This window comes from Coccinella septempunctata, chromosome 4, assembly GCF_907165205.1.
Source record: "Coccinella septempunctata chromosome 4, icCocSept1.1, whole genome shotgun sequence".
Classification (NCBI taxonomy): domain Eukaryota; kingdom Metazoa; phylum Arthropoda; class Insecta; order Coleoptera; family Coccinellidae; genus Coccinella; species Coccinella septempunctata.
The window spans coordinates 20225629-20253146 of NC_058192.1; the positions used below are offsets into that span (position 1 = coordinate 20225629).

Sequence of the window (27518 nt, forward strand, 5' to 3'; positions counted from 1 at the left end):
ACCTGGTGCGTCGGCTCTGCCCCCGACCATATTACGTTCCGCGTTAAGAGTCACAGTCGCGATCCAGGGACGTCCTCTAACCACTCGACGGAGCTTATCATCCTGAACTTTGCGACGAGGGTCCTTAGTAGATTTCCGGACGATTCTTTGATTGCACGCGCCGCAAGAATCAGGGTTCCGCGATGATTTTCCGGATGCCAGAGTGGCGACGGGAAAAACTGTGAATTGGGAAAATCGCGGATTTTGTGCATCGGTGGCGGACTTTGGATTCTGGTGTTGATTTTCGAATTTTCCTCGTGAAGATGGCCCTGGAGTTGGGTTCGCATGGCACGATGCCCCTGGACTTCAGCAGTGGTGCTAGGGAGGGCATCTCCGGTTCTCAGCCAGGAAGCCCTCCGGGTAGTAGCGCTTTTACTATAGTTACACCGAAAGGTAGGAAAAATCCTCAACATTTCGTAGTACCTAGTAGCTCAGAAAAAATCAAAAACACAATAACGTCTGACATCAACGAATTTTTTTTTAATATACAACAAAGTATACAGGGTGGTATCTGATACCTTCTCAAAGATAGGATAATTTGAAAACCAGCATCACGAGACTCTCAGATATATGAAAAATTTTAATATTAACCTTATTATTAAAGGAAATCCAGGAACTGGAGATAAACTAGGTGAATTAGGCCAAACTTGCTTTATACAAATTTTGCGAGTTCAGGAGATACAGGGTGCGACAGTAAAGGTCTATTTAAAAACGGGCAAATACTATTAGTTCACAGAAGAATTCTTGCCTCGGCTAACTCAGTACCTATTTCAAGTTGCATAAATAATTGCAATTCTCATAAACGCAGCAAAACATTCGTAACGGTTATAAGAATTATGATGATGTATAGATCACGAATACATTTTCTAACAAGAACGGTGTGTTTTTTCATTTTCACACATGAAAAATACTAGAACATGTTTTGTTTAAAATACTCCAGCTGGTCAATTTTCATATTGCTCCTCTCAAAGTTATATTGATTATGATTACCTATAGCAATTTTTCAATTTTTGTAAATTTTACGCCCTGTTCCTCGTCAACTAGCGATATTTGGACAAAGCTTGCTTAGTAATCGAGTTGGAACAGTTTTTCAGAAGTACCAAACCCATCCGATCATCATATGTTGAATCTATTGTTTTGAAGTGAGAATAGGAAAGCGAGTAGGAAATTCATTGTTAAATATTCTGAAACATTGTGTCCCTTTTTCTGGCTCTATAAGCATCATAAGATGAGTTTGAAAATGAATCCGACAAATACTGAAAAATTCATTTCCAACATGTTCGAGAAAAAATTTGCGTATAAATATTTTCCTAGTTATTATACTTGTAAGTTCAATGATGTTAATCAGATTAGTTTTACAGACATCGTGATAGTTCCTCTACTTTTGATAGAAAACGTTGGGGTTGATAGAATATAACTTTTTCAGGTCCGCATTTGATTTAGGTATGAGTCTCTTACCTACTTTTCTACCCCATCTATCATTTATTCGGTAGATTTTTTTTATTTTTATTGTTGTCATACCTATATCAATTAATGAATATACCATCGTAAAATTATTGAATATTTTTTTAATATTAATGACAGAGGAATATTTTGAGTGATTATTTTCACTAACAATTTGAAATGGTCACGCGTTTTTCCACTAATAATCACAGGGAATCACTAAAACTACTAGTCCTTTCGTGATGATTCAAGATTTCAGTTTTTGCACTTGAAAGATATTTCCAAAATTGGAAATTCAATTTAGTGACCATCGTTTTCAGTTTAATTAATCATTTCTTAAATCAGATATTAGTATCTTATCCCTGTCATATTTCAACAGAATAAATCATGTGCCCTTTACAAAAAAGTATTGTTAAACGAAAATGGAATTTGAAATACCTACCTATTTATCTAGTGAAAAAGTAACTGTTTTCCGTCGCACTAGAATAGGGAGTAAATATTGAATTCGATGTTGTCAAACCGAATACCTACAGGGTAAGTCCTTGACTTGTAGATACGTATAATTCAACAAAAGGTTCCTGAGGTGAGAAAAACCAATTTTCCCCTTATCATTTTTTCTGATTCGGCTCGGTTGAAAAGATACAGGCTGTTGAAAATTCATGAAAAATTTAATTTTCACGTTATAAGTATCTCAGTTTTTTATTGATGTGATGAATCTTCGCCGAACACACAATTTTACCCACATCTTCCAGTTTCTTCATTATGACCATTATACATACCTTAAAAATAACAGAAATTTAAATAACCCTACTCTTGAAATAAGTTGAACTTATCCGACCATTTTGGGAGCTGAAAGTAAGTATTCTTCATATTTTCTAATGAAAATTGTCCCGTTTTCGAGTCATTTGATTTGTTTCCTGAAATAAAAATATCTTAAATTCAAGAAATTGGGTACCTACTTTGGGTTTGGCTGAATGCAACCCTTGAGTATTAAAGTTGAATTTATAAATTAAAGTTGAATACTCAAAGATGCAACTCAGTTTGAATGATCCACAGAAAAATCTAAAAACATAACACATGAAGTGTATTGTCATAAATCTAGCTTGTTATTAATTTTGTTGTCATTATAATGTTGTGTTTGTGTTCGAGCATGCAGAGAAAATATCATTTATTCATTTATAAGTATAATAATGAAAGGTTGAATTTAAAATCTGGTAAATCTTATACGAAATGAAATAAACAACGATAACACATAACACATGATGCCATATTGGAGATGAATAATAATAAAAATATTCAATATTTATCGCCAACGAAATTGTGGTAACTCATTTGTATTGTATTATAAATATTAGGTACTTCGTTTACCATATGGAATGGAAAAAGTGAGTTTATGCTTGTTTTTCTAATGTACAGTAGCTTTTTTCCAAGATCAAAATGGTATATAAAAGGGTTGGAAAAACTTCAGGTGTCAAGTTTCCAGGGGTGACATAGCTCATTACGAAAACTTAAATATGTGCTATATCCTTTTATCCATGCCGAATCAGAAAAAATGTTTGAATAAAAAAATTAATCTAACGTTGACATATATGAACAAGTCAAAAATGTCAACCTGTATAGATATACATTCGTCGTCACTCACATTGACCATAACGATTAAGTTACAAAAGGTAAATAAAGTTCGGGCAAAGCCAACTGCGATGATCATTTATAAGGACCTTTTATAATGCTTGTTTTTTGCTTCCGCACCCGCACCCTTTTTCCCACTGTGGTTGCTCAACAATATTCGCCAAGTCTATTAGTTGATATTGAATTTTTCAATTTCTCGGAAAATGATGAGTTTATTTAGTAATTAAGAAACTTCCAACCTTTTACCTATAAAATCGAAAGCATTTTCAAGAAATAGGGCAATTCTTTTATTTTCGAGATTATGTAATTCATAGATGAACGGTTTGATGACCTCTTGAAGAAACGATATATGTACTGTAACAAGTATTTCCTATCTGTCATGACATGTGTGAGACTAGAGAAATGCGACACCAACCAAACGAAATAAATCTGAATGTTTGCCATGTGTTGAAAAATGTAAAGCTCCCGTCAAATTGTATCTAGCTACTCAGTTGTTCTTTTAGTATTATGAGTTTCGTTAGATCACATATTCATCATTGAAGCACTCAAGAAAGTTGAAACATATTTTGTTCGACCCATTGCCATCAAACCCCTTTTTTGGTTTATGGAAAGATTTAATCTCGGATTCAATGAAGAAGATTAAATTATGTTATCGATAATTAATTCCCAGATATTTGCAGATTTCCAAAAACGTTGGAATTTTATACAAAAATTGAATTGATTGAATGGAGTCTCTGAACGTCTGTGTCTGTATGATTGTTTTCTTCAACGCCATATTCTAATATGGAAGCTTGAAAGTATTAAGCCACAGAACAAAAATTATGAACGGATGCTCCGCGCTTTTTCATGAAATTTTCTCATACTTGCAACGACAATTCTTGTAATTCTATACTAGTAAACCAATATCCGAGTGAACGCTGCGTTTTTGCGTCATAAATAAAGCAACTTCCTGATTTAGCCTCATTAACTAGGCGGTTGAATCGAAACGGCTGAAAAAATTAAGTGTCACATCGTTTGACGCACTTCGTTCGCGACAAAAAAATAAATCTTTTTATTTTTTCGTTCTGCGTTCACCATGTGCGTTACATACGTCGAATGTACTCGCATTTATTAAGACGATAATCGTCTAGTAATGAGTTTGTCTGCTGAAGGCCTAAATATATTAGGCAGGAAAATGTTCGAGGTGTTATAAAGAATTTGTTAAATATATCGAAAGTATATTCTGAATAGTAGTACAAAAATGAAAATACCAGGTCCAATGAATGGGATTTCAAATTTACACTTATAGGGAATTTTTCAAGATTGCTGACAGAATATTTCTTTTTTTCTGCTATGTATATTTTTTTTTATCGAATTTAAATATTTTAATGTTGATAACTCCATAAAATTATCTCTACAGCCAAATTCTCGCAATTAATCCAAAAATCAAAACTTTCAGCTTTCAAAACGCCGTAAGATCAATGCCAGTCAAATACAATATTGGAAAATAACATCTAAACGTATAATTTTATTATTATAGTAGTAGTAGTAAACTAGTGTAAACCAGAGAGTTATTATCCTGAAGAGACAAATCAAATATCTAATATCCGCTACGTTTCACTCCAACAATGAATTTCCAAAGAGATCATCATTGTCGTACCTAATGATGATCAGAACTTCTACACTGTCACTTCCGTAGTGAAACATCGATTGAGTTGTTGCTTCTGAAATTTTATAATTTCCACCCTTTCTTCTACGGAATACGCCATTTTAATTCTAATACAAATTAACAATCGCTTTAACATACTTGTAACTTGTAGACTGAGGTATATCAAAAACATGGTCCGTCTACTTTTTTGGACAAAAAATTAACAACATAAAACTACTGAATACATACCTTTGAAATGTGTCGAATACGAATAACACTCGAGATAAATTCAACATTACCCCTTTCACTGTTTTGGCTGTTTTTTTATTCTCGATGCATGGATACTTTGAAGCGAAATTTTGGTGTCAAATTTCGAGTTGCACTCGACACGATCTTAACAATCAGTTATCTCAACACCCCTGATCCCTAATCAAAACCAAGGCGTTGTGGTGTCAATCATATTATAAATAATAGTATAAATTCATTGAATAAGTCTCAAAAATGTTGAAAAATATAAATTTTTCCGTTCTGTTAATCTTGCACTTCGATTGGCTAAGTTACAAATAATGATGAAAAAAAGGAAGTGATTCTGTATCAGCGCTATTTTGACAGTTGGCGATAGAGACGTGGCATTTCACCTGAGTTTTTCCTTATTATTTATCGATTTTTATTGATGGATATGTGCCTAAAGGCCTAAATTATGAATTAATACATGAATAATTTTATAAAAATAAATGTTTTGGCGACATTCAATGTAAACATTCACGATTTACATTGAATGCTTAAAACCATTGAAGGGTAGTCATTAGACGGTAAACTGATGCGGAGAATTCCAAATGGAATCTTTCGAAACTCTTAGAGGAAGGCCTCTAAACAAGAAAGAAAGGTTTTGGAAGATTGTCATTTATTCATGAATGAGTAGTTTGTTTGAGTCCATTGAAAATTGTATCAAACATCCAATACTTATACAAGATATTTTCTTGCTTAGAATTTACGCGGTGTGTTGATTCCTTGGAGTCTTGTAGCTCAAAACTGACCTGTTCATATGCAAGTCATAAGATATCCACGTCAGATTATCGTTGATCCGAATCAACGATAACCCCAAATAATGAATTTGCAATAAACGAATAGGCTTATCCGTTTCGGAAAAAAATTGTCTGCAACTAGACTTTCTTATCTTTGATAAGCCGCAACGCTCAGATGAAAGAGCCCGATTCAATTGGTCCCGTACATTTTCACCTATTCCAATCGATAGATAAACATAAATCGGAGACCATATGTTATACCTTTTTAGGATTATAGGCCATCATGATATATAACATTATATCGATAAGGGTACTCGTGCAGTGCATTAAAATTTGTTTGCGTGAATGCGAACAGAATGGTTTAGGCTGGAAACGCAGCGGATGCAACATTTTGTTGCGAGCTGTTGCAAGCTCCGCATTTCCTTCAGAACCAAATGGAACGGCAGGCACTGCTTGCAACACTGGTCCGAAACGTTACGAAATGTTGCGAAATGTTTCGCATCAAAATTAGTAGGTGCTCTACTGAAGGTTGCAAATGATTGAATGCAACATTTTGTTTCGAGATGCTGCAAGCTCCTCGTTCCCTTCAGAATGAAATGGGACGAAACGCACTGCTTGCAACGTTGAGGAATCGGACAGTAATTTCGTTGACTCCACAAGTTTACCAATCTCCCATCATTTTCAAAGATGTCCCATATTTCCTCTGATTCAGTACACAGAAAATGCCCGTTGATTTACTTTATGATTCAGTACGCTGGACTTCTTATTGCAGACAACATACGTGAGAGAAGAGAAGAGGTAGGAACGCGTTCGAGTCAGTAGCGATAAAACGATGAAGGAGTGATTACGCCTTAGCAGGAAGGAAGTGCCAGAAATATCGACCTTTTTGCTGCTGTGGATGATTTGGCCATTCATTAATGGGATTTTAAAAATTATTATAGACATAAATGAGCATGTAACTCATATGTTATTGATTCACTGAATTGAATATTTAAACTCACCATCGGCGACTTTCGACATTGTCATAAATTGTTCGTGATCTATCACAAAACGACAATTGGAAATTCCAAACAAGCGATACGCCCTCTGGTGTCAATTTTTGTAAATAAAAAGATAATACACTTTTATTTGTTTACATCGAGGAACGGAGAATATTTTGGTGTTTCAATGAGAGTTTTCATAAATAATACATCTTAATCTCTTGAATATATCTTGATCTATCACGTGACAATGGGGAGAGCTTAGTGAAGTTTTTACAATTTGCATTCTTCGAGCAAATCATCGATTACGACTTTCTTGTGAAGATGTCAGTTTTTACTATTTTCAACGATGACATGAACTTTTAGTCAATGTTTAGGGACATATGTATCTCGTCCTTATAGCATGGTGAAGTTTTTGTACATTTCAAATTAGTTACAAAGAATAGAAGGTACCTAAACTAACCTGGATATATAAGCTCAAAATGAAAGGGTTTGGACCAAAAACAAATCTGTTTCCCCCAGAGAGGACTTTTTCAATCTAGTGAGTTGATATACATATGAATTTCGAGAACATTCACACAATATTCATTTAGAAAATCATTTCTGATTTCCAGTTCAACTTGAACAAGTTTTCTAAGCATCAATATTGCAATTTTAGCCATTGCTCTTTTATAATCAATTTCCTTTTATTATGATCGTGTAAAAAGCCAAGAAGGTCGGATTCAAAGAATATTACTCTCTTTTATCAGCTGATTCAGAACAGTCGAATTTTTTTTCATAAATACTTACTAATAGGTATTTCATGACATTTATTGACCTACCAATCTTCAAAATTGAGAAAAAAACAACTATAAACTGAAAAAAAAGTATTTATTTGACGAAAATCTCAAAATTCCCTTCAAAAATGACGATGACTGCTTTAACTTTTTAGTTAGAACTGATGTCATCACCATGTCGCTGCAATCTACATTTGATGAATCTAACCATTTCATCCCTTTACTAAGGAAAAATGTCGATGAAAAACACATTCGAAGACAAAATCCTCCTCAGCAACAAGAGTTGCTGATTCTCTTGTTCGAGCATTGAACTACAAAATAGAAGATAGATAAATACCAAAGATCAGCTTGGTTATCATCCATGAATAGAATTTTTTGACAAAAATTTTCTCAGGAATTTGGACAATATTTTATTTTTCTCAAATTATATTCAATTTGCCAATATTTTGGGTGACGGTGAACAACATCCTTTGTTGAATACGGTTGGTTTTATGAAATTTCTCCTTACTTAACTATACCTCTTCAAGTTCAAATTGGCTCTAATCAAATTCAAAATAACAATAGTCAAAATCAAACGGGAAACATCAATTTCAAAAGGTCATTAATCAGAAGCAAATTGGCATTACTCAAGCTCAATCTGGCATTAGTCAATTACAAATTGGCAATAAACAAAATCAAATTGGCAATTCTTAATTTGAATTCTCCATTGCAATAAAATGTATTAATGAAAAAATTTTATTGAATGATATTCGCAGTAAATAATGTCATAATTAATTGAAACTATTCGAGAATAACGAATTTTCTCAAAAAATGTATATCTTGCACATCCAATGCAGGAAAAATGAATCTTTGGATATGAGCCATGAATTTTGCACAATTAACAACGGTTGCCTTGCCAATATTATTATGAACGATATTCTCTAATTTCTGGATATTCAATTACGAAACAGAGACGGAAGATCGTCTGTTTTTTAATGAGTTATCATAAAAAGAGACGATTTCAGATTCCCATTGTGTTTCAGAATCAACGTTTATTTCTGTTCGCTGTTCTTTGGATACGTATTGTTTATTTCATTTCGCACAGTATGCAAAGATTTGAGAGACTCCCAATACATACTCATAAGTAATACTTTTCGAGATGTTGCAACCAGAAAAACTCATAATTTTTGAACGAAAAACATAAAGAAAAAGAGCTGGAAAGGTGTGTTGATCTGTGTGATCAACTGATTCAGTTCCATTCGAACGTTGATGTTCGATTTTTACAATTGGAATTTCATTTTGTCATTTTGATTTGCGCCAATTTGAACTTGAAAAGGTATAGAGGACAAACCGAATCGAATGGAAAATACTGAAAAAATATTTTTCCTAATTTTAACCAAGAAGCGTTGGATGAGTTCAGTACCTAGATGGATGGGTGTACATCCTGGCTTTTCCATATCAAAACCTACCCGATACCTAGAAATCCATTCAAATTTTGCCTTATCAGTTAGAAGAATTAAGTGAATTCCAATTATTGATACACATGTAGCTGCATTTTTGATGCGCAAGTGCTCGAATTTAAGGCAACTTCATTTTTTCTATCGTAATTTCGAGCGTAGCTCATAATTCACCGATCTCTCCGTTATCTCTGGTCCTCCATCTGTGGCCCTAATCCCCCATCGAATTTTACGCCGTTCCTCTGCAAATCTCCGAGATTATTCGAGGGATGTCCAAACGGATGAAAACCGATAATCTCGCGCGCAACGATTGTCGAAAAATAATAGAGATGAAAGAGCTCAACCAGTGGGCCGAGAGTCGGAATAATTTGATTTCTATATAGAATTCCCTTTGATGTGAAGCGCTTGATTGTTCGGCGTTGGCGTTAATTGAAATTGACGAAAAAATAATTAGTTTTTCTCCCGGCATCGGACGAAAATTACATTTGCAATTTTGATTCGAGTTTTTTTTAACGGGATGTATTTAACTACCTGCACTTTTTGCACGGGACGATTGGCTGGTGGAAATTGTCGAAAATGGAGGAATTCAATTCGGATTAAAAATTTCCGATAGAAAATGAACGATGAATTTTGTATCCATGAATTATTCAATTCGAAAATGTTAATACGATTTGAATGCCAAATCTAGAGTCATAGCTAAAAAAAATTTTGACAGAGCAAATAATGTTGAAAAATATTTTAGTAGTATGTGGTTGGCGAAAAATTTAATATGAATGTTTTCGGGACTGGGGTAGGTGACCGTTTTTAGGGGCGAGTAAAGATTTTTAGGATTTTCGGCAAAACTGCACCTCATATCGAAAAAATTCAAATACTTAGAAATATCTTTTTTTGAATCAACCCATTTTAAATAAATGTCAAACCAAGGTATTGCGTTTTTATTGAGAAAATCATTCTCGAGTTTTTTTCAGTTATTCAGTATTAAACAATATTTGTTCTATTTTATGGTTAACTTGAAGTTTCTATATAGAAATGAGCTCTGGCAAAGTTTAAAATTCGAAATTTCACTAAACAAATTTTTGGTCTGTTTTTGCAATTGTAACCAAAGATTATAGAGTAGAAAGATAGGAAACGCTCTCATATCGCTAGTACTAAAAACCGACTACATTTTGGCCAGTGAAAACACGCGTGACAATGAGATGGCGCTAAAAACGCACTGTCAATACAGGAAAAATTTTTGATAACAGTTTTCTGTTTTTCAATTGAGGGGCGCGAAATTCGAATTCTATTTCTCGTATTGCATTCCAATATTGACTTTGTTTCTATCAGAAAACAAACATCCTGAGCGACAAAACAAAAGTATGGTTTTGTTTTGTGATCAGGATGTTAGTTTTCATCTAAACATTGTTTGGAATCAATTGATATCAACGAAAAACGCTGTTGGATGTGCTATATGTTTATTTGCAATTCATAAAAAATTTACAAAAATTGAAATAGTGGGCAATAAATGAAGCTTTAACTAGGACACTAAAGTGTATGGTGCTCTGCTATACGTCGAAGGTGTTGTTTCTGTACAAAAGGTTGTTCTGAATTAATGAACTTAGTTGAATTTGTAAAATATACATATATCAGAAATTAATATGAACCAATATCCAATATACCATCATAGCATACATATTCCAGTTACTTACATATGTAGGTATTATTTAAAGAATTTTCAGAACCACACTAAAAAAAACCTAACAGACATATTCAAGACCTGTATGTCAGTATAGTTTCTTGGTGCTTTTTTTTATGATTTCCTTATGATATGGCCTCTTCATGACACAATATACAAATTGATTAATGAATGAACAAAACACTCACAGCAGGTTTCATAAAACTTTGACTTTCTAAACAATAATTTGACAGTCACTCGGTTCCCAAATGGAAATCAATAAAACCTCTGCATTTCTGAATATATTGAAAGAGTAGCAATTGAGAATCATTGAATGGACCTATAAAGATCATAATTTCCCCTTAATAGGCCGTTCATGCAAGGGATGCTTTCTGCATACAACAATTTACGTCGATGAACAGTTCTCAATTGACCTGCAGTAAAATGTTCATTGCACATGGTGTAGTTAGTAGTGTTTGCTGAAGTAATTGTCTTCAAGCCCTGAGAATTTTATCCACTTCGGAGCACTGAAAATTAGAATCAATGAATGACCGATTCACATGTTACGATTTTCAATACTTACGCTTCCATTTTCCTTAGTTGAGTGAAAAACTTAATCACGTAAAATACATTTTGTTATTTGATCAACCGTTCTTCACCATTCAATAATTTTCATACAATATTTTGATGTTTTCACCAAGAAATAAGACAAAAAAATTCAAAAATCAGCAACTAGAACGAGCCAGATAAACAAAAAGCGGAATGAGAATCAAAACATTCAAAACCTCTTTGATCAAAATTGACGTCTGAAATCTTAAAAAATTTCATATATTTCTGCAAATGGCACTCAAATTAATATTTTAACCAGTCCTAGCGTCTTAAAAACACGCGTGACACACAGATGGCGCTCAAATCGCTTTAGTCGCCTCGTTTCCCATCTTTCTCTATAATCTTTGATTGTAACTTTAAAAAAATACAAGTAAGCATATCATTTTACTGAAAAAAATTACTGCTTGCTAAATATAAATCTTTGACTCGTATACATACTTCAACACTAGATTCTTGAGGCCAAAAGAAACACTTTTTTATACCATTTTTTCCGATTCGGCCCTGATAAAAAGATATAACCATTTTAAGTTTTCATAATGAGCTTGCCATCTGCCATCCCTGGAGAAACAAAATTCCCTTAAGAATAATAAGATAAGAGTTGAATTCAGCCAAAGTAGCCAATTTCCAGTTGTTTTTTTTTTTTCATTTTTTAATATCAAATTACTCGAAAACGGTGCATTATACGGGAAAATATAAGGATTCTTTTATTTCACGAAACGTTCAAGTATTCATTAGATAGCGTCCAACTCAATTTCAAGAGTTGGAATCTTTGAATTTTTGGTAATTTTATGGTACGTAATGGTCATAAAGAGAAAAGTGGAAGACATGGGTGATATCTTGTGTTCCAAAAAGATTCATCAAATAAATGAAAAACTATATTCCGAAATTAATTTTTATGGGTTTTCAATAGCCTGTATCTTTCAAATCGAGCCGATTCAGAAAAAGGGTGAGAAAAGTTTTTTTTTACCTTAAAAATCTAATGTTGAAGTATTTGTAAGAGTCAAACATTCACCCTGTATGAAAGTTTATAGGTACCTATCCAATCATTCAAAGTTTTGTGGGTTTTTTTTTCATAAATTTTAGGAAATATATACCTAAAGCTCTATATAAAGTTATAGATAGCTACGATTTGTAGTTCAGTCAGAAATTATAAAAATCATTATTCACATTATTTATCCTTCAAAACGACCACATATTCCTCTCATTGAACATTCACTGAGTTCTCTCTATTTTTATTCGTTACTTTTTAATAATTAATACTGAATTTTCTGACCAACCATAGGTACATATACTGCTTAGAATGTTTCTCCAAAATCATGTTTTGAAAATCGATTCAACCTTGGACTGAAACCACGAATGATATACAACTTAACAATTTTTAAACAAACATTCTTCTTTTCTATTAACTCTCAAGTAATAACAGAACAAGAGGATTATGAAAATGGTTGGATCTGTTGTAGGTGTATGGTAATTTATGTATTATTTTTTATTTGGGACCACCCGCGAGTCCAAAGCTTCAATGACATTAAATATCTTCATTGGATGACGATGCTTGCGGACAATCAAGCCAGTCAGTTGTTGATTAGACGAAAGCCCTTCCGAAATTCTCAGCGGCCTTTTTGTCAAGAATTAGTCACCATTAGGAACTGTTGTCCATTTGATTGTCCCTAATTATAACTGTTTTTATTCCTGTAGGCTGCGATCTCAGTGTAACGACTATGATTCAACAGAGAAATACATTCTCGTATGTTTTGAATGAGACAAAATTTTGTCTTTTTATCGCTTAAGATCATTTTATCTTCATAAGGAGATGAGGTTAGATTATTTCGGCATATACAAGGATATGTATATTGAAAAATTCTTAGCCTACTTTGGAACCAATGTCAAAATATTTTATTACTCAACATATTCTCCTCTTAATTGGATACATTCTTTACAGCGAACCTGCAAGTCTCTAGACCTTTCATTGAAATGTTTCTTCTTGCTCTGCAAACCAGATCTCCACAGCTTTTATTACCTCCTCGTTGGAAGAAAATTTACCACCTTTTAATTTTTTTTTCAGTTGAGGAAAGTGATGATAGTCAGATGGAGCCAAATCTGGTGAATAAGGGGGGTGTTCTAGTAATTCAAACCCTAAATCACAATTTTTTTGCATGGCAACATGAGATTTGTGTGCAGGGGCGTTGCCCTGTAAAAACAAAACACCTTCAGATGTCGAATACTAATCTCCGGTTATTGTTCTACCCTTATCGAAAAAAATCAATGATGATTACTACATGGCAATCCCAAAAAACTGAGGCAAGAACTTTTCCAGCAGATTTTTGGCACGAAACTTCTTATGTCTAGGAGAACCAGAGTGTCGCCATTCCATTGTTCCATTCGATTGTTGCTTTGTTTCTGGATCGTAAAAATGTACCCAAGTCTCATCCTTAGTAACAATTCGGTTTAAGGAGTTTTCATCGTTTTCAGACGAGCACGGATCGAACGCGATGCTTCTACCCTTGCACGCTTTTGATCAACATTCAAACATTTGGGGATCCATTTTGCAGCAATTTTTCTCATGCCCAAATTGACGTGAAGTATATGATGAACGCGTTGGTATGAAATATTCAGTGCTTCAGATATCCGTTTTAGCCCAATTCGACGGTCTGATAAAATCATGTCATGAACTGCATCGATATTTTCGGGGACTGAAACAGAAACTGGCCTTCCCGATCGGTCATCATCTTCAATGGAAAATTTACCTCTTTTGAAGCTTGCAGTCCAATTTACAAGGTCGCATACGAAGGACATTGATCACCAAGGGTATAAAGCATATCTTTGTAAATGTGCTTACCACTTACCTTAAATACAGGTACTTGATGATGACTCGATATTCCAAATTTTCGATTTTCACAATTTCGGTGGACATCTTTCTTTTAATTTATTGCTTAACTCTGCTTTACTTTTTTGACCTCAAACTTCACACTGACACTTCTAATGAGTTATTGTTCGATGCTATGGAAACGCAATATTTATTTTGCAATATTTTATGCATAGAACTGGTCTAGGCTAACTAGATATCAATACAACCTCGTACATGATGTCCCGACACTACGTGACTCTTTCTCATGTGTGAACAAAGTACATATATGGACGAGTAAGGAATGCTTTAGTTTTATTCCTACTACACTTCCCTGAGAAAATATGTGCCTCTAAATGGTTCTCCCATAATTCAGTTTTCTTGTGATAACTTCCGAAAGACTCGGCCATTTCTGGTGATGCTAGTCATTACAGATATCAGGAATGATTTGTTTCCAACAGGAGCTTTCAGGACCGCTAGCAAAGCACTGACCCTAGCACTTAATGGCCAAAAACTTTTTTGGTTGAAGGTATCGGCTAAATTCCTCCATTTATGTATTTTTTTCATTACTTGTGCTGAAAAGGGTACTACGGTGTAACTTCGAGAAACTGCAGCTTCATTTTTATCACTGTATTCACTGATAAAAATGAACTCCTTATGAGGTGTGAAAAATAAAGCTTTATTTCCTGAAATTTCCTTTTGATAATTCAAAAGGAAATTTCAGGAATTAAAGCATTATTTTTCACACCTCAGAAGGAGTCACGCAGCGTCGGGACACCCTTAATACTGTAATTCAATTGAGTTGACAAATCACAAACAGTTACAATAGAACATATTTATAATATTATGCACTAGGAATAATTCAGTTTAATGTCTGTACTCAAGCGGAGACGTATTTCCCAAGTTGAAGGCAGGGAAAAGAAATATATCAATGTAAAATGCACACATATTATCTAGAAGCATCTTTTATGGCGATACTGTCCGAGTGCAAGAGAGCTTCGAGCCCCCAAATCGACTTATCAGTGGCAGTGTTGTGATCGTGATTAGCAGTAATTGGTGATATCAATCGGATGTCTGTGAAAAGTTATAACTCTCAATTAATGGATTAATTAAAACCTCCTATCTCAATTAAAGGGCAACTTGACCAATAATTGACGTTCTCGATTCAACTATGATTAACTGCTACGCTGTAATTAATACAATCAAGTGGCAGGAACAGAATGGTTTTCGAGGAAAAACCTTAACAGGTCCGGGAGAATTGGAAAAATATTGAATTCTATGAAAGTTTTCCATGTCTTGATTTTGATGGATATTTGGGTAAGCGTAGGAAATAACAGATTTGGATTTTGCAGATCAGTTTTGAGGAGATACAAGTACTATTCAGCTCATAAGTTGGTATAAATGTTCATTTCAAGTCAAAAACCGAAAAGGTTCATATCTTCAAGAAGACTTATATTATGGTCACATTCATTACGAAATGAAATGTTTTTTCGATTGTACTTTTTTTCTCGTGGCTTTCTGATAATGCAGATCAAAAATGATCCAGGTTTGTATTAGGATCTATTTTATCGATAGTGTCCAACTTCATCATCATACATTTTTTTTAAACCAGTATTTCTAAGATTTATACCTTTCATAAAAGACGAAGGCTCACGTACCTTAAAATATCCTGCATGAAAAGTTCCAGGTTTGAATGATTACAGTGATGTCCAGTTTCATAATCAAATCACTTCAAGCTTGAAGTTTCCTTAAGTGTCATTTTTAAATAGGGTTGAAGGAAGCTTCAAAATTAAAGCGACACCAGGTTTGATCATGAAACCGGCCATAAATCAAAAAAAATTTATGAATATTGAAGATCCTCGTCCTTTACATACCTTCGATAATACCGAGTATAATACTTTTGAATTTTGGAAAAAAGAGAGATGCAGGGCCACTAAAATATACAGGGTGAGTCTTTGACTTGCACCTGCATATATTTTAACAGAAGAAACACTTTTTGCCCTTACAATTTTCTAAAACTTTTCTAATTCGGTTGAAAAGGTACAGGCTTTTGAAAATCACCGAAAAAATGTGATTTTCTAACTTGACCAAGTTAGGTCTCATCAACGATTTCATCGAATGGAATGATTTTCGTTATATATATACCCACATAGTTTTTCTTGGATGTTATGAATGTTCTGCGAACACAAAATTGCACCCGAATCTTCTAGTTTCATATGATCATACCTTTAGATATACCTTAGAAATATGAGAAATACAAAAAACCCAACCCTTGAAAGTAAGTTGAAAGTCCACTGATGAATATTTGATTGTTTTGGGGAATAAAATTATTATTCTAGGGTTCGTTAACTTGATAAAGAAAAAAACGTTTGAACTATCAGAGAAATCATTTAATATATGAATCTGGTAATTTGTGTATGAATTGATATAAACAACGATAATGAATGATTACATATTGGAGATGAATACACGAATATAGAGCTAAAATTTGCAAAATTTGATATTATTACCGAAAATGAAATACAAATGAAGAGAAGAATATCCAATATCGCCTAGGAAATTGCGGTTAGTCATTTATTGTATAATAAATACTTGTTCCTTGACCAAATAGAATGAAAAAAGTGAGCTTATGATTCTTTTTCTGATATAAAATTGCTTATTTCCAAGGTTAAATTGGTATATTCAGTGCTTGGAAAAATTTAGTGTAAAGTTTCTTGAGGTGGCATAGATCATCGTGAACCCTTAAAATGGCTATATATTTCTACATAGGCCGAATCGAAAAAATGATAAAGGAAAAAAGTTTTTCTTTTGACTTCAAGTATCTATATTTGGAGTTATGTCATTTTCAATAATGCTGAATTACTACCATGTTTTAACTCGTACTAGAAAATGATTGGGACATGCTACAGACATTTTTTATGAGTGATTCGAATATGATTCAGCCATTGTCAAGATATGGCAAGTATTTCTGATCTTTCGAATGTACACTATAGTTGAAAGTTCTTTTATCTTGCTACAAATTTATTGCTGATTAAAAAAATGTATCATACATGTAACCATTCACCTGAGTATTTCATGAGCAAAAACTATGAACTTTTCCCTGCTTTCCGTTCCACTATTGAAAAAGTAGGTAGACGTTACCATAAGAAGTATGAAATGCTTTTATTTTTGAACTCAATACTCTGTTATCGGAATTACCGATTGTCGAATTATTTTTCCTATGCATCACTTTCTAATTCAGCATTATTGGAAGCGTCAATTCCCCAATTTTTGTTCATAACTCAAAATCTAGAAATGATAGGCCACTAAAAAGCTGAAAAATGTGTTATCCGTTTTCTTCTAGCTGCTTTAGTTCTCGAGATCCCCTCAGTAGAAAATGAATTTTGCCCACCCTGTATAAGTCGAAGACTCACCCTGCGCCTGCATACAGAGTAAGACTTGAGGGAAATTCAAACCAAAACAATAGAAATACCGGGAAAATTACACCGAATCGACATTGTCGAGAAATCAGAATATTCAATGATTTAGTATCAAGACATTCAGAGGCGGTTGGCCAACTATGTCCTGGCCTTTTGGGGAGGGTTCGAAAGAAGTGAATATTCTGGATAAAAATTTTGAAAAAGTATTTCATACATGTGACTGTATTTCTTTGTAATGATATTTAATTTCTTCGATGCCTAATGGGTAGGTACCTAATAACCTCACAGCCGAAAGTGATCAATCTGAAAAACGTGGTGACCAAGACATGTTACCAAACCGTAATGATGACGTGATTAGAAAAGATCCAAAAGAGCGTCATTATATCTTGGTCAGTTTCTACAGCAAGTGGAAGGAATCATGACGGGAGAATTTCTTCCATTTACGACAAAAATTACTCGGATACATTGTCAGCGTTATTGATATACCCTTATATTTTTAAAGCGGGTTGCGTTGTTCGACGATCTTGAGATATTGTGGAGATACCCTTGAATATACTAGGTAGATGTTTTTCTCTCTGTCGCATTGGGGTTCATTTAGACCAGTAGGTCATCAACCTCACGTGCTTGATTTTACAGTTTGCTGAATCCATATCGTCCTTTCGATCCTCCTCTGTAATCGTAAAAGGTTATGGTTTCAGGGGCTGCTCTCTCCGCTGTCTTCTTGCACGACCCACTCAACTTGGCGCCATTCGAGTCTCAGTCGATAGGAAATAACATATTTATGTTGCGTAATTGAATTCATCCCATTGTACGATTTGTTTTATTAGAGGATGTTCTAATGAGGTCGTAGAAGGCGCCAGTTCAATAACTGACCTCCCCTCAGTCGGATTCTTTATGGGGGACTTCCGTAAGGTTCCCAGGCAGTTATTGAATAACGCGCGAGGGGGGCCACCGAGAAGATTATCGAGCTCAAATTGAATCATTGTCAGATATCAGGGTTGAAGGATGAAGTAGAAGACAAGAGAATGTTTTCGGATTCTCTTCCATCTGTCTGCCCGGGAAGACGAAAAACTATGTCACTAGTTGTTATCCCGGACATTAAGTGGCCTCTTTAAACCTACTTGAATCGCTAGAGAAAATACTCCGAAGGAAAAATATCAGCTGTAAGTTCGATGAAAGAATGATTTGTGATGAACAGCGAACGAAGTTCTTGGAGTTGTTAATTGAACAACAATAAGGTGTTCCTCAATCTGGCAGCAGCTGGCAAAACTAGTTGGAAATTGTCCACAGCGATCATCCATTAACTCTGAACTTGGGCAGACAATCATTCCTACTACCCTTAATTCTGGATTAAATACGTTTGCGCGCTGATCCCCAAACTTTAGTGCACTAGGTATTCCTGGGCCTTGTAAACTAGAAGCTAGAAATATTCCTAGCCTTCAACATATACCAAAGCTTTTTTATAGCGGACCACCTCATATTTGCCACATGTTACCTTCCATAGAGAGAAGTATTAACAGTGGCGCCAAAAATATGCAAGGACTCCCCTGATTCTGCATCACCAAGTCAGAAGTCCATTGAGTTTTTCGAGAAAAAGTTGTTATTCGGGACTTCTACTCATCGAATACTTCTTGATCTTCTTGAGATCTTTCCCCTTTCAATCAATTTGCTTCGAGATCCAACGGTGATCAAAAGTGAGGCACTGGTGAATGAAGATGTGGTGCCTTCCAGCAAGGGATGCTCCTATCAATAATCATCACCATCATCATCATCATTGCTGTATCCTGTTACCGAGAATAAATCTACAAAAAGACTCAAAAACAAAACTATCGGTGCGATCAAACTTATAATTTCTTAGGGCTACTTGCCGACTGTGACCTACAGACCCTTCCACACTCCACGCATGGATAGTCACCAACCAGATCTGAACGCTGCAGTATTTTTCTCGAGTCTCCATTATAACTGTGGACCAAAGACTTATACTGTGATCTGTCTAACGCTAGTGGTTCCCAGTTATGATTGGCATTAACTGATTTTAGGGATTGATGCATTTTTTTTTGGTGTAGCAGGGAGAAAATCTGCAAGACAGATGAACACACCCTCTCCTGAGGGGGAACAGTGTGGGGATTCTTACCCTCTTGAGCTCGAGACTCACAAAAAACCCTAAACTGCTTCTTCATAGGTTCCGGGCATTTTGCCTCTTAACCAGTTGGCTCTCATGGTTTCTGGACTCTCACACGATCATAGTCGTGTTGATAGTTGTTTGCTCAATGCTGTCTATATCTTTTGATTGATTTTTGATTGATGCAGTATATCCTTAAACCGCTTATAAAGGCCTCCTGGTTTCCGAGCTCCCTCTGTAAATTCGCCATACAGAGCTATTTTGAGAGTCTTGTGTCTTGCATCCTAAGAATTTGGCCGTTCCATCTGAGCCAGGCCCTCGTTACTTGAGTCCCAATTCTTATACAACTCGCGCGCTATAAGACTTCTGCATTTGATTTGACTCATTTGACTTTGTGGAACCATCTGATGTGCATTATTTGTCTCAGATGACGTTGTTGCGTTTGTTCAGGCTGTTTAATACGTCTCCTGTAGGGCGTCCAGCTTTCGCTTCCGTAAAGAAGCGTTGGGAGGACCACTCTTTCTAAACAGATTGGTCTTCAGATTGAGGTCGTGATTTTGAAACACTCTGTCCTTTAGCTTCCAGAAAGACCTAATGCCGAATTGATACGGTTATGTATTTCCGTGTCCAGGTTAGCCCTAGTATTTATGAAGCTTCCCAAGTATTTGAACTGATCCAACAGGATGTCTGTTTGAAGGCTTTCTGGCAGACTTATCAGGATTTTGGTTTCAATATTGAGTCTAACTAAGGCCTAAAGCTTCGTATTTATGTTTATAGGTGTCCAACATTATCTGTAGATATATATCAGGTGGTGCACCCGCCTCCTTTGGGTTTTATAGAACCCCTCCAATTGTACGTTAGGTGCATGCGAACAAAAGGTCCTTGACCATTGGTGAAACCAACCCGGTCTGCTCTATTCACATAAACCTTCCGAAAACATACCAGTTATTTGATAGAGCCATCTAAAACGAATCTGAAATCTATAATATAGCTGTCTCCACGGGATGCTGCAGATTAATAGTATATCCTGGCGACTGCCTGGCGGTAGAGTGCAACATCTTACCCTTGGTTCTTTCAAGTTGCTTCTGGGGAAACTCAGAACGGACTCCTTCCACTGACAATAATCTCTTGTCTCAAGAAGATTGGACTATGAGGGGAGGTGCAGCCTCAAAAGCTTGTTTATGTGCCACAATAGACCACACGTTCTAATGGCAGGTCTTTTGTGTTGGAGCAATACGCCCAACAGACTAACTGTATATTTAAGTATTTTCTGACCATTCTTTCGGTAAGAAGACGTAATGTTTGTGCGTTTTATGAAGAATTGGATTTTTTCTTCCAATAGAGTATTTTCTCGTTGAATTCAAACTGTTGAAGCTTGACTGTGGTAGAATAATATCGAAATATCGTAGATTAAGTTGTAATATTACAGAAAGAATAAGTGGAAAACCCTCGGAACAAGGTTAATTTCTTATTCGTTTATCGGAAATGGAAAACCTCGAACATCTGAGCGCGGTGTAGCGTAATATGTCCATCAGTAAATAAATAATTCAGCCCTCTTGATTGATCCGCCTTCCAGATAGGATTTAATACCCGGCAGAACCGAACTCGTAAATCCGATTACGGATTCGGTACAGCAGAACCGATTTCTGGCAAATCTCGAGGATTGTCAATATTTTATGCCGCGAATGAGGATTACTCTGCGGATATTTCTTCCCTCGAATCCTATATTTAGCAGCCTTTCTGATAAGATCAATGAGTGCTTTGGGATATTTGTATCGGCCGTTTCCATTCTACGCCGTAACGAAATTTCGCTATCTCTTTGCCACCAGATAGATACATTAATTTCGAAGAAAAACAATTTGAACGTTCTCACTTCGAAACGTTCCATTCGACGTCATTCAAATGAAATCTTGAGAGTTGGTAGTCCTTATAAGGCGGGTCTTCAGTTGCTAGATATCTGTAAAGATACTTGCCATCGGGTGTATTCGTTCTTTTTGTATTGAAAACCACTTTTTGTAATTATGTATTTATAAAATCTCAAACAATAATTTCATATTGGGCTAGTAGTCGATGGAGAAATTCTGCATCAAATTTTGAAGATTCTCAGTAGCTTTTTTTCTTCATCAAATGTAACTGGAAAATTGTGCCACATCTTGTCTTTCCAAAACATCTTTCTTTATGATGATGGAATTTCCTTCATTTGTCTGTCTGATTTCAAAATTTCTTACAGTGATGCATATCTCACATGAACTGGATAATTTTGTTAATTATTATTCAAATCAAAGTAAAATTAACGCACTTGTGTTTTTGTTCTCCTAAATCATTAAACGACAAACGTACCTACATGGATGGAATATTTTTTCAACAGAAATTTTTTTGTAGAGGATTTGGAAATTCGAACAAATTCTACAAAAGTATAGTTTGTTTTTTTTTGGTAATATAATTTTTTTTACGTAATTTCTGTATTTTTTTCAGTTGTTACGGACCGAAATGACTCTTCTCCACTACATTTCCCATCAGCGCAGTATTGCAGAATGTTATGGGGTTCACATTTGTTACCCGCCGGTCCTAGATATCTCTCCAGTATAGCACTGCCTGGTGCTGACAGTTCAGAGGATAAGTCAGGTAGGGAGTTCGACAATAATAAAATTACTTGTATAATTTTCCACAAATCAAAGGGCCTGTTCCGATATTGCTGCTAGTACTGGCCCGCAATCGAATAACAATAGAACTCGAACGACTGGGCCAATAGGCATCGTTTCTGAAATACTGACAGTACTGTTCAGGAATATCGGAACAGACGGAAAGACGTTTCCATTTTCGAAGCATTATGAATTAAAATTCTCATTTTCGAAAGAAACATGCAGAGCAAAAAGCGAATAGGCAACAGGTTCATCTGCCAAGAATGTATTTTCCAAGGAAGCAAGTTTTCAATCTAGAAAGATGGATTTTGGATTTCGTTTTAAATCCGTGAAATTCCCACTACTATTTGTAGTATTGGCAAATAGCATAAAAAACGCTCTTCTAACATTGAGCACATAGCATGTTATACAGGTCTTTGACTCGTACAAATATTTCAACAGTAGGTTCTTGAGGTCAAAAGGAACACTTTTTTCTTTCACCTTTTTTTCCGAATCGGCTCGGTTTGAAAGATACATGCTGTTGAACACCCTGTACAAGCATATATACGTATATCATCAACATGATATGATTTTGCGAACATAACCCCCAAAATTAGACATGGATGCCGAGTAGGAACACTAGTCACATCACTGTAATTTTTCCCCTTTTTTATTCATAACTAATACAGGGACAGACACTCACTTGTGGATATATAAACAGTAGATTCTTTAGGTCAAAAGAAACGCACTTGTCCTTTAATATTTTGTCATATCAACATGATATGATTTTGCGAACATAACCCCCAAAATTAGACATGGATGCCGAGTAGGAACACTAGTCACATCACTGTAATTTTTCCCCTTTTTTATTCATAACTAATACAGGGACAGACACTCACTTGTGGATATATAAACAGTAGATTCTTTAGGTCAAAAGAAACGCACACTTTTGTCCGCATAAACTAACTTTTTCCATGCCATTTGTTGATCGAAGTAGTATTTTTAATACATTGAATGCTCATTTCGTTGGCGATGAATATTGAATGGTCCTCTCTTGATTTTTATTTCATTTTCGATAATGATAACGAATTCCCCTTGCAACTACCCATATAAGCTCTGATTTTCATCTCTAATATGTATCTAATCTTTCATAATCGTACAAGAGTTAGCAGATTGAAACATAATCCATTCAACTTTTCATTTTCATATAAATTAGTAAATGTTATTTATCTACTCCTATTAATTTATATATTCATTATTCGAATGCTTTTGAGCAATTAATAGTATTTGTAAACAAACAATGTGAGTTATAATAACTCACTACTATAACTCACTATAATATAATAAATCAGGAAAGATTTACGAACCGGCTCTGTGCTTTTTCTACAAGCCGGTTGGCCGAAAGGGAACAGTCCATTATTGATATTGAGGGGAGGAATGTCACTTGAATAATTTTGACGTTTTCAAATTAAGTTGATAACTAATTATTGTGAATATTTTGCTCGAAAGAATTAATTCAGATAATGAAGATGAAGTATTATGTACACCTCCAGAAGTAAGACGAGCTGCTAATATTACCATACAGAATTTATCGCCCGAAAATTTAAACTAAAATTTTTATAGTACTGTTGTAGGTCACTATTGAGACTTGTCAATAAAGTTCTTTCTCTGTACTTGTATCTTAGTATTTATTGTTAAAGTCGTAGATAAAGTATAGTATTCAACTTGCGGTAATGGTCAAAACTCACTTGATGAATTACAGCACTCGCCTACGGCTCGCGCTGCAAACTTCATCTGCGTGAGTTATGACCTACATTACCGCTCGTTAAATAATATACTATTTTTCTACAATTGTGCGCGTTCAACCTTTTCCCGCGCGCATTTCAAGTCGTGAATAGTCTCTTTTCCGCACTTAAATGTTGAAGAGTAAATTTGATTTGTTTCGTAAAATAGATATATTTATATCTTTCAAGCCCTTCTAGAAAAGAAATTGTTCTTAACTCTTGCGAAAAGTGTCTTGCCCTGTGGTAGGTATACCTAAGTACCACTTGCTAGGAAAATATCTATTTTCTGGAAGCTGCCAAGTGGACAAACACATAACACTATAACAAAAACAACAAAATTCTTTTCAGAATTACAAGCTTAGTCTATGACACTACACATATGTAATGTGTTATGTTTTAAATTCTGTGCATCTTTTGGACAGAGTTGCATTCAGCCAATGTACCCAATGTTTCGAATTCGATAGATATTTTTCATTATTGAATATCAAATTATTTGAAAACGGCGTATTATACGAGAAAATATCACGAATACTATTGTTTTCCAAAGTGGTCGAATATTCATAAGTGAGCGTTCAGATTACTTTTAAGAGTTATATCATAAGGAAGAAACTGGATTTGTGTGGAACTTCGGAGAAGATTCATCAAGCACATCAATGAAAATCAGTCTATTCGATTAAATCGTAGAATATAACTAACAATAATTTTTTTATCTGTATCTTTTCAACCGAGCCGAATTGGAAAATTCTTTTTACTTCAGGAATCTCCTGTTGAAATACCTATATGTAGGGGAAGTCCGCGAGACTTGCTCAGGTAGGAGACCAAATATTTCAATTCAAATTTCGCGCTAGCCGTATCGTAAATAGCTTGCATACTCGTAAAAGGGTATAACTAGTGGCGGCTCTATTTCGGCAGTTGGATAGTGAGAGGATTATTGTTTTGTTGTTAGGAAGTAAGAAATTGAATAATTTTTGTTTGTTACCCTGTCTGAAAAGTTAAATAGATGCGCGGTGTTATTCAGTTTTATTGCCTTCATTGATTAATATCGTTTTACAAACGATGAACCTTTTTAAAAATAGCTGTAAAAGTTTCAAGAAAACATCTGTTGAATAGGCTAAAAGGGAGTGCGGGAGATTTGACCATGCTATGGCCGGGAGTCATAATCAGTGGTCCAAGTTTCCCGCACTGAGCTTAGATAATAGTTTGCTTCAAAAAAGAAAATTGAATAATAGAAATGAATGTAAAAGAATATAAAAAGGTTCAAAAAAGTGTAAAACATCTCGGAAATAAGTGACAGTGACTCTGAAATAGAAAATATGTATTTCATACGGTGATACATCTGATAATGAAAATCTTGACATAGACAATCGTCGGTCATTAGAAATTGTTTTTTTCAATATTTTTCCGTATAAACAAACTTATGGTCAAGTCTTCCTCGTCCCCTGTTCAACTCTCCCATGGGTTAGGGAGACATGAGCCAATTTTCGGTTCCTAAAAAAAGAATTGCTGTACTCAAAATGTTCATCTCATCGTCACTTTACTATTATCTATCGTTACCTAGTTGCGCATGATACCTTTAAGCAAAAAATGAGTTGCTGCCATTTACAGATACAACTTAAGTGGCTTCAAAGTGAAAAGGGATTTAACTCTCCAGGACTTCCCATACAACTCAATAAAGACTCACCCTGTATAATGAACGTTTTAAATCGAACACTCGAGATAACATGATGAAAATGCAGTTTGAACTGTAAAATACTTATACGTCTTTGATAAACCCTTCGCTAAGAAGCAAAATGTTTTGACGCTTTCCAACGCGCCCCCAACATAACGGTAGTGCACCTTTCATCCAGCGAACCCACTCGTCTTGTCTTGTTGTGACCTTAGAAAATTAACGCAAACACTCTCCAGTAGGTTGATTAAAATCCCCCTACGGCTTCGTCACAAATCAAACAAATAATCGTCCGCACGTTGACAGAGGGTTCGCCGATTCGGATGTGACATCACGACGACCTCTTGTGAGGTCCGCCCGTCTGTTTGTACACACCGACCGCCACTTATTATCGGGCGAATTATTCCCTTCAATCCACTTTGTCGGCGACGGCCTTTCGATCGGCGGACGTCAATGAGCGAATTGACGTTTCTAGGAAGCGACTTTGACTACCGGTCTTTATGGAATTCATAGAGAGATTGGGTCGCGGCAATTTGCCATAACGTTTGTGCGGAACGGGGAATTGGCGAGATTGGATAATGGTCTTCGATTTGATTATTTTCTGTTTCGCCTGTTTCCCTGTCCTCTTCTATGAAATGAACTCGAGAATTATTTCGGAGTAGAACTTGCAGTTGTGCTTAATCCGTAATCACTTGAAACTTCAAATGAATGCCTCATTTCTTGTTGCAACAACATACGACAATGGATGTATTCTTTCTGCTCAGCCTATACAGTAATCGATGATATTTTTGTAAAAAATATTGACATTCGAATCTGGAGTATCGCAAGTTCAGTTCATACAGAATCTCTTCCAAAGAGTTTAATTTATAGACCTAAGCGGCACACTGTGTAGTTAAGATTCCCTTCAAATAAAACTGCCCCTGTTCAGTTGGAAATTTTTTTTTTGATCCTTCGAACCGAATCAAGATTGAGCATTTACAACCCTTGTCTCGATCACATCCATACCAGCGGCTGTGATGAAAACTTGCAGTGCTACAATCGACCAGTCAAAGAAGCACCACGAGTACTCTGAGCCGAAATTTTAGAGCCAGCAATGACATCTTCAGCTTCCTGAACCAAAAAGACAGGAATTTCAGCTTCTGTGCCACGATCAACGAGCCCAGAGAACATCACGAGTCCAAAGACATAAAACGTCAGCACCAGCGAAGGTAATCTTCAGTTTCCTGAGCCAAAAAAAAAATAAATCTGGCTGGAAGGACCAAATTTTTAGTCTTTTGGATTGAAATAACATTATAAACTAAACAGTTTGCAAGTTCAAAAAGATCCCTCTAAGAATAAGTTATACCTTCTCGCCTACTTCCTTAGGGGTCACTATTGCCTCAGGAATAAGATAAGAATAGGTTTATCCGAAATTGACAAGTGTAGATTCTGACGGGAGGAAACTCCTGTTACAGAATGTCTCGCCATACTTGTATACCAAGTATATCTTTCTTGAAGCCTTTCTAGATACTCGAGTTCATTAAAACTCTGGAACTGGAAGGCGAGCTATAAGGAGCAGAGGTGAGAACAGCTCTGATGGAGGGGAATAATAGACCATAAGGTTGTAACCCGTTTATAACTATTGACTATCCATCAAAGAGGATAGACCCTTAGATAGGCTAGATAGAGGAAGGGGAAGATAACGTGAACAACAAGAAAAAGTGTGTTCAACATCTCTATGTTTATGTTTACATCTACTGTGCATTTACTCAGTTATATTGAAAAATGTACTAGAGGATAATCACCAAATATGGAATACCATTTTGTTTTAGGGATATACAAAAAAACTTAATAGAAATGAAAACAG

General features: G+C 35.3%; 1 protein-coding gene across 1 annotated transcript; it reads left to right on the forward strand.

The window, feature by feature from the left end:
• The first annotated feature begins 62 nt into the window (after window positions 1-62).
• LOC123310879 lies at window positions 63-26884 on the forward strand. Its single transcript, XM_044894563.1, has 3 exons — window positions 63-432; window positions 22077-22226; window positions 26703-26884. Exons 1-3 carry the CDS (start codon window positions 303-305, stop codon window positions 26882-26884), a joined length of 462 nt encoding a protein of 153 aa, XP_044750498.1. The 5' UTR covers window positions 63-302.
• Window positions 26885-27518: the final 634 nt, after the last annotated feature.

Bases quoted from the DNA above. Each gene is read 5' to 3' on its own strand.
- LOC123310879 (XM_044894563.1), top strand. From the start codon at position 303: ATGGCCCTGGAGTTGGGTTCGCATGGCACGATGCCCCTGGACTTCAGC. The intron at 433-22,076 runs GTAGGAAAAATC...TATTTTTTTCAG, and splicing joins TACTATAGTTACACCGAAAG to TTGTTACGGACCGAAATGAC. The intron at 22,227-26,702 runs GTAGGGAGTTCG...GAAAACTTGCAG, and splicing joins CAGTTCAGAGGATAAGTCAG to TGCTACAATCGACCAGTCAA.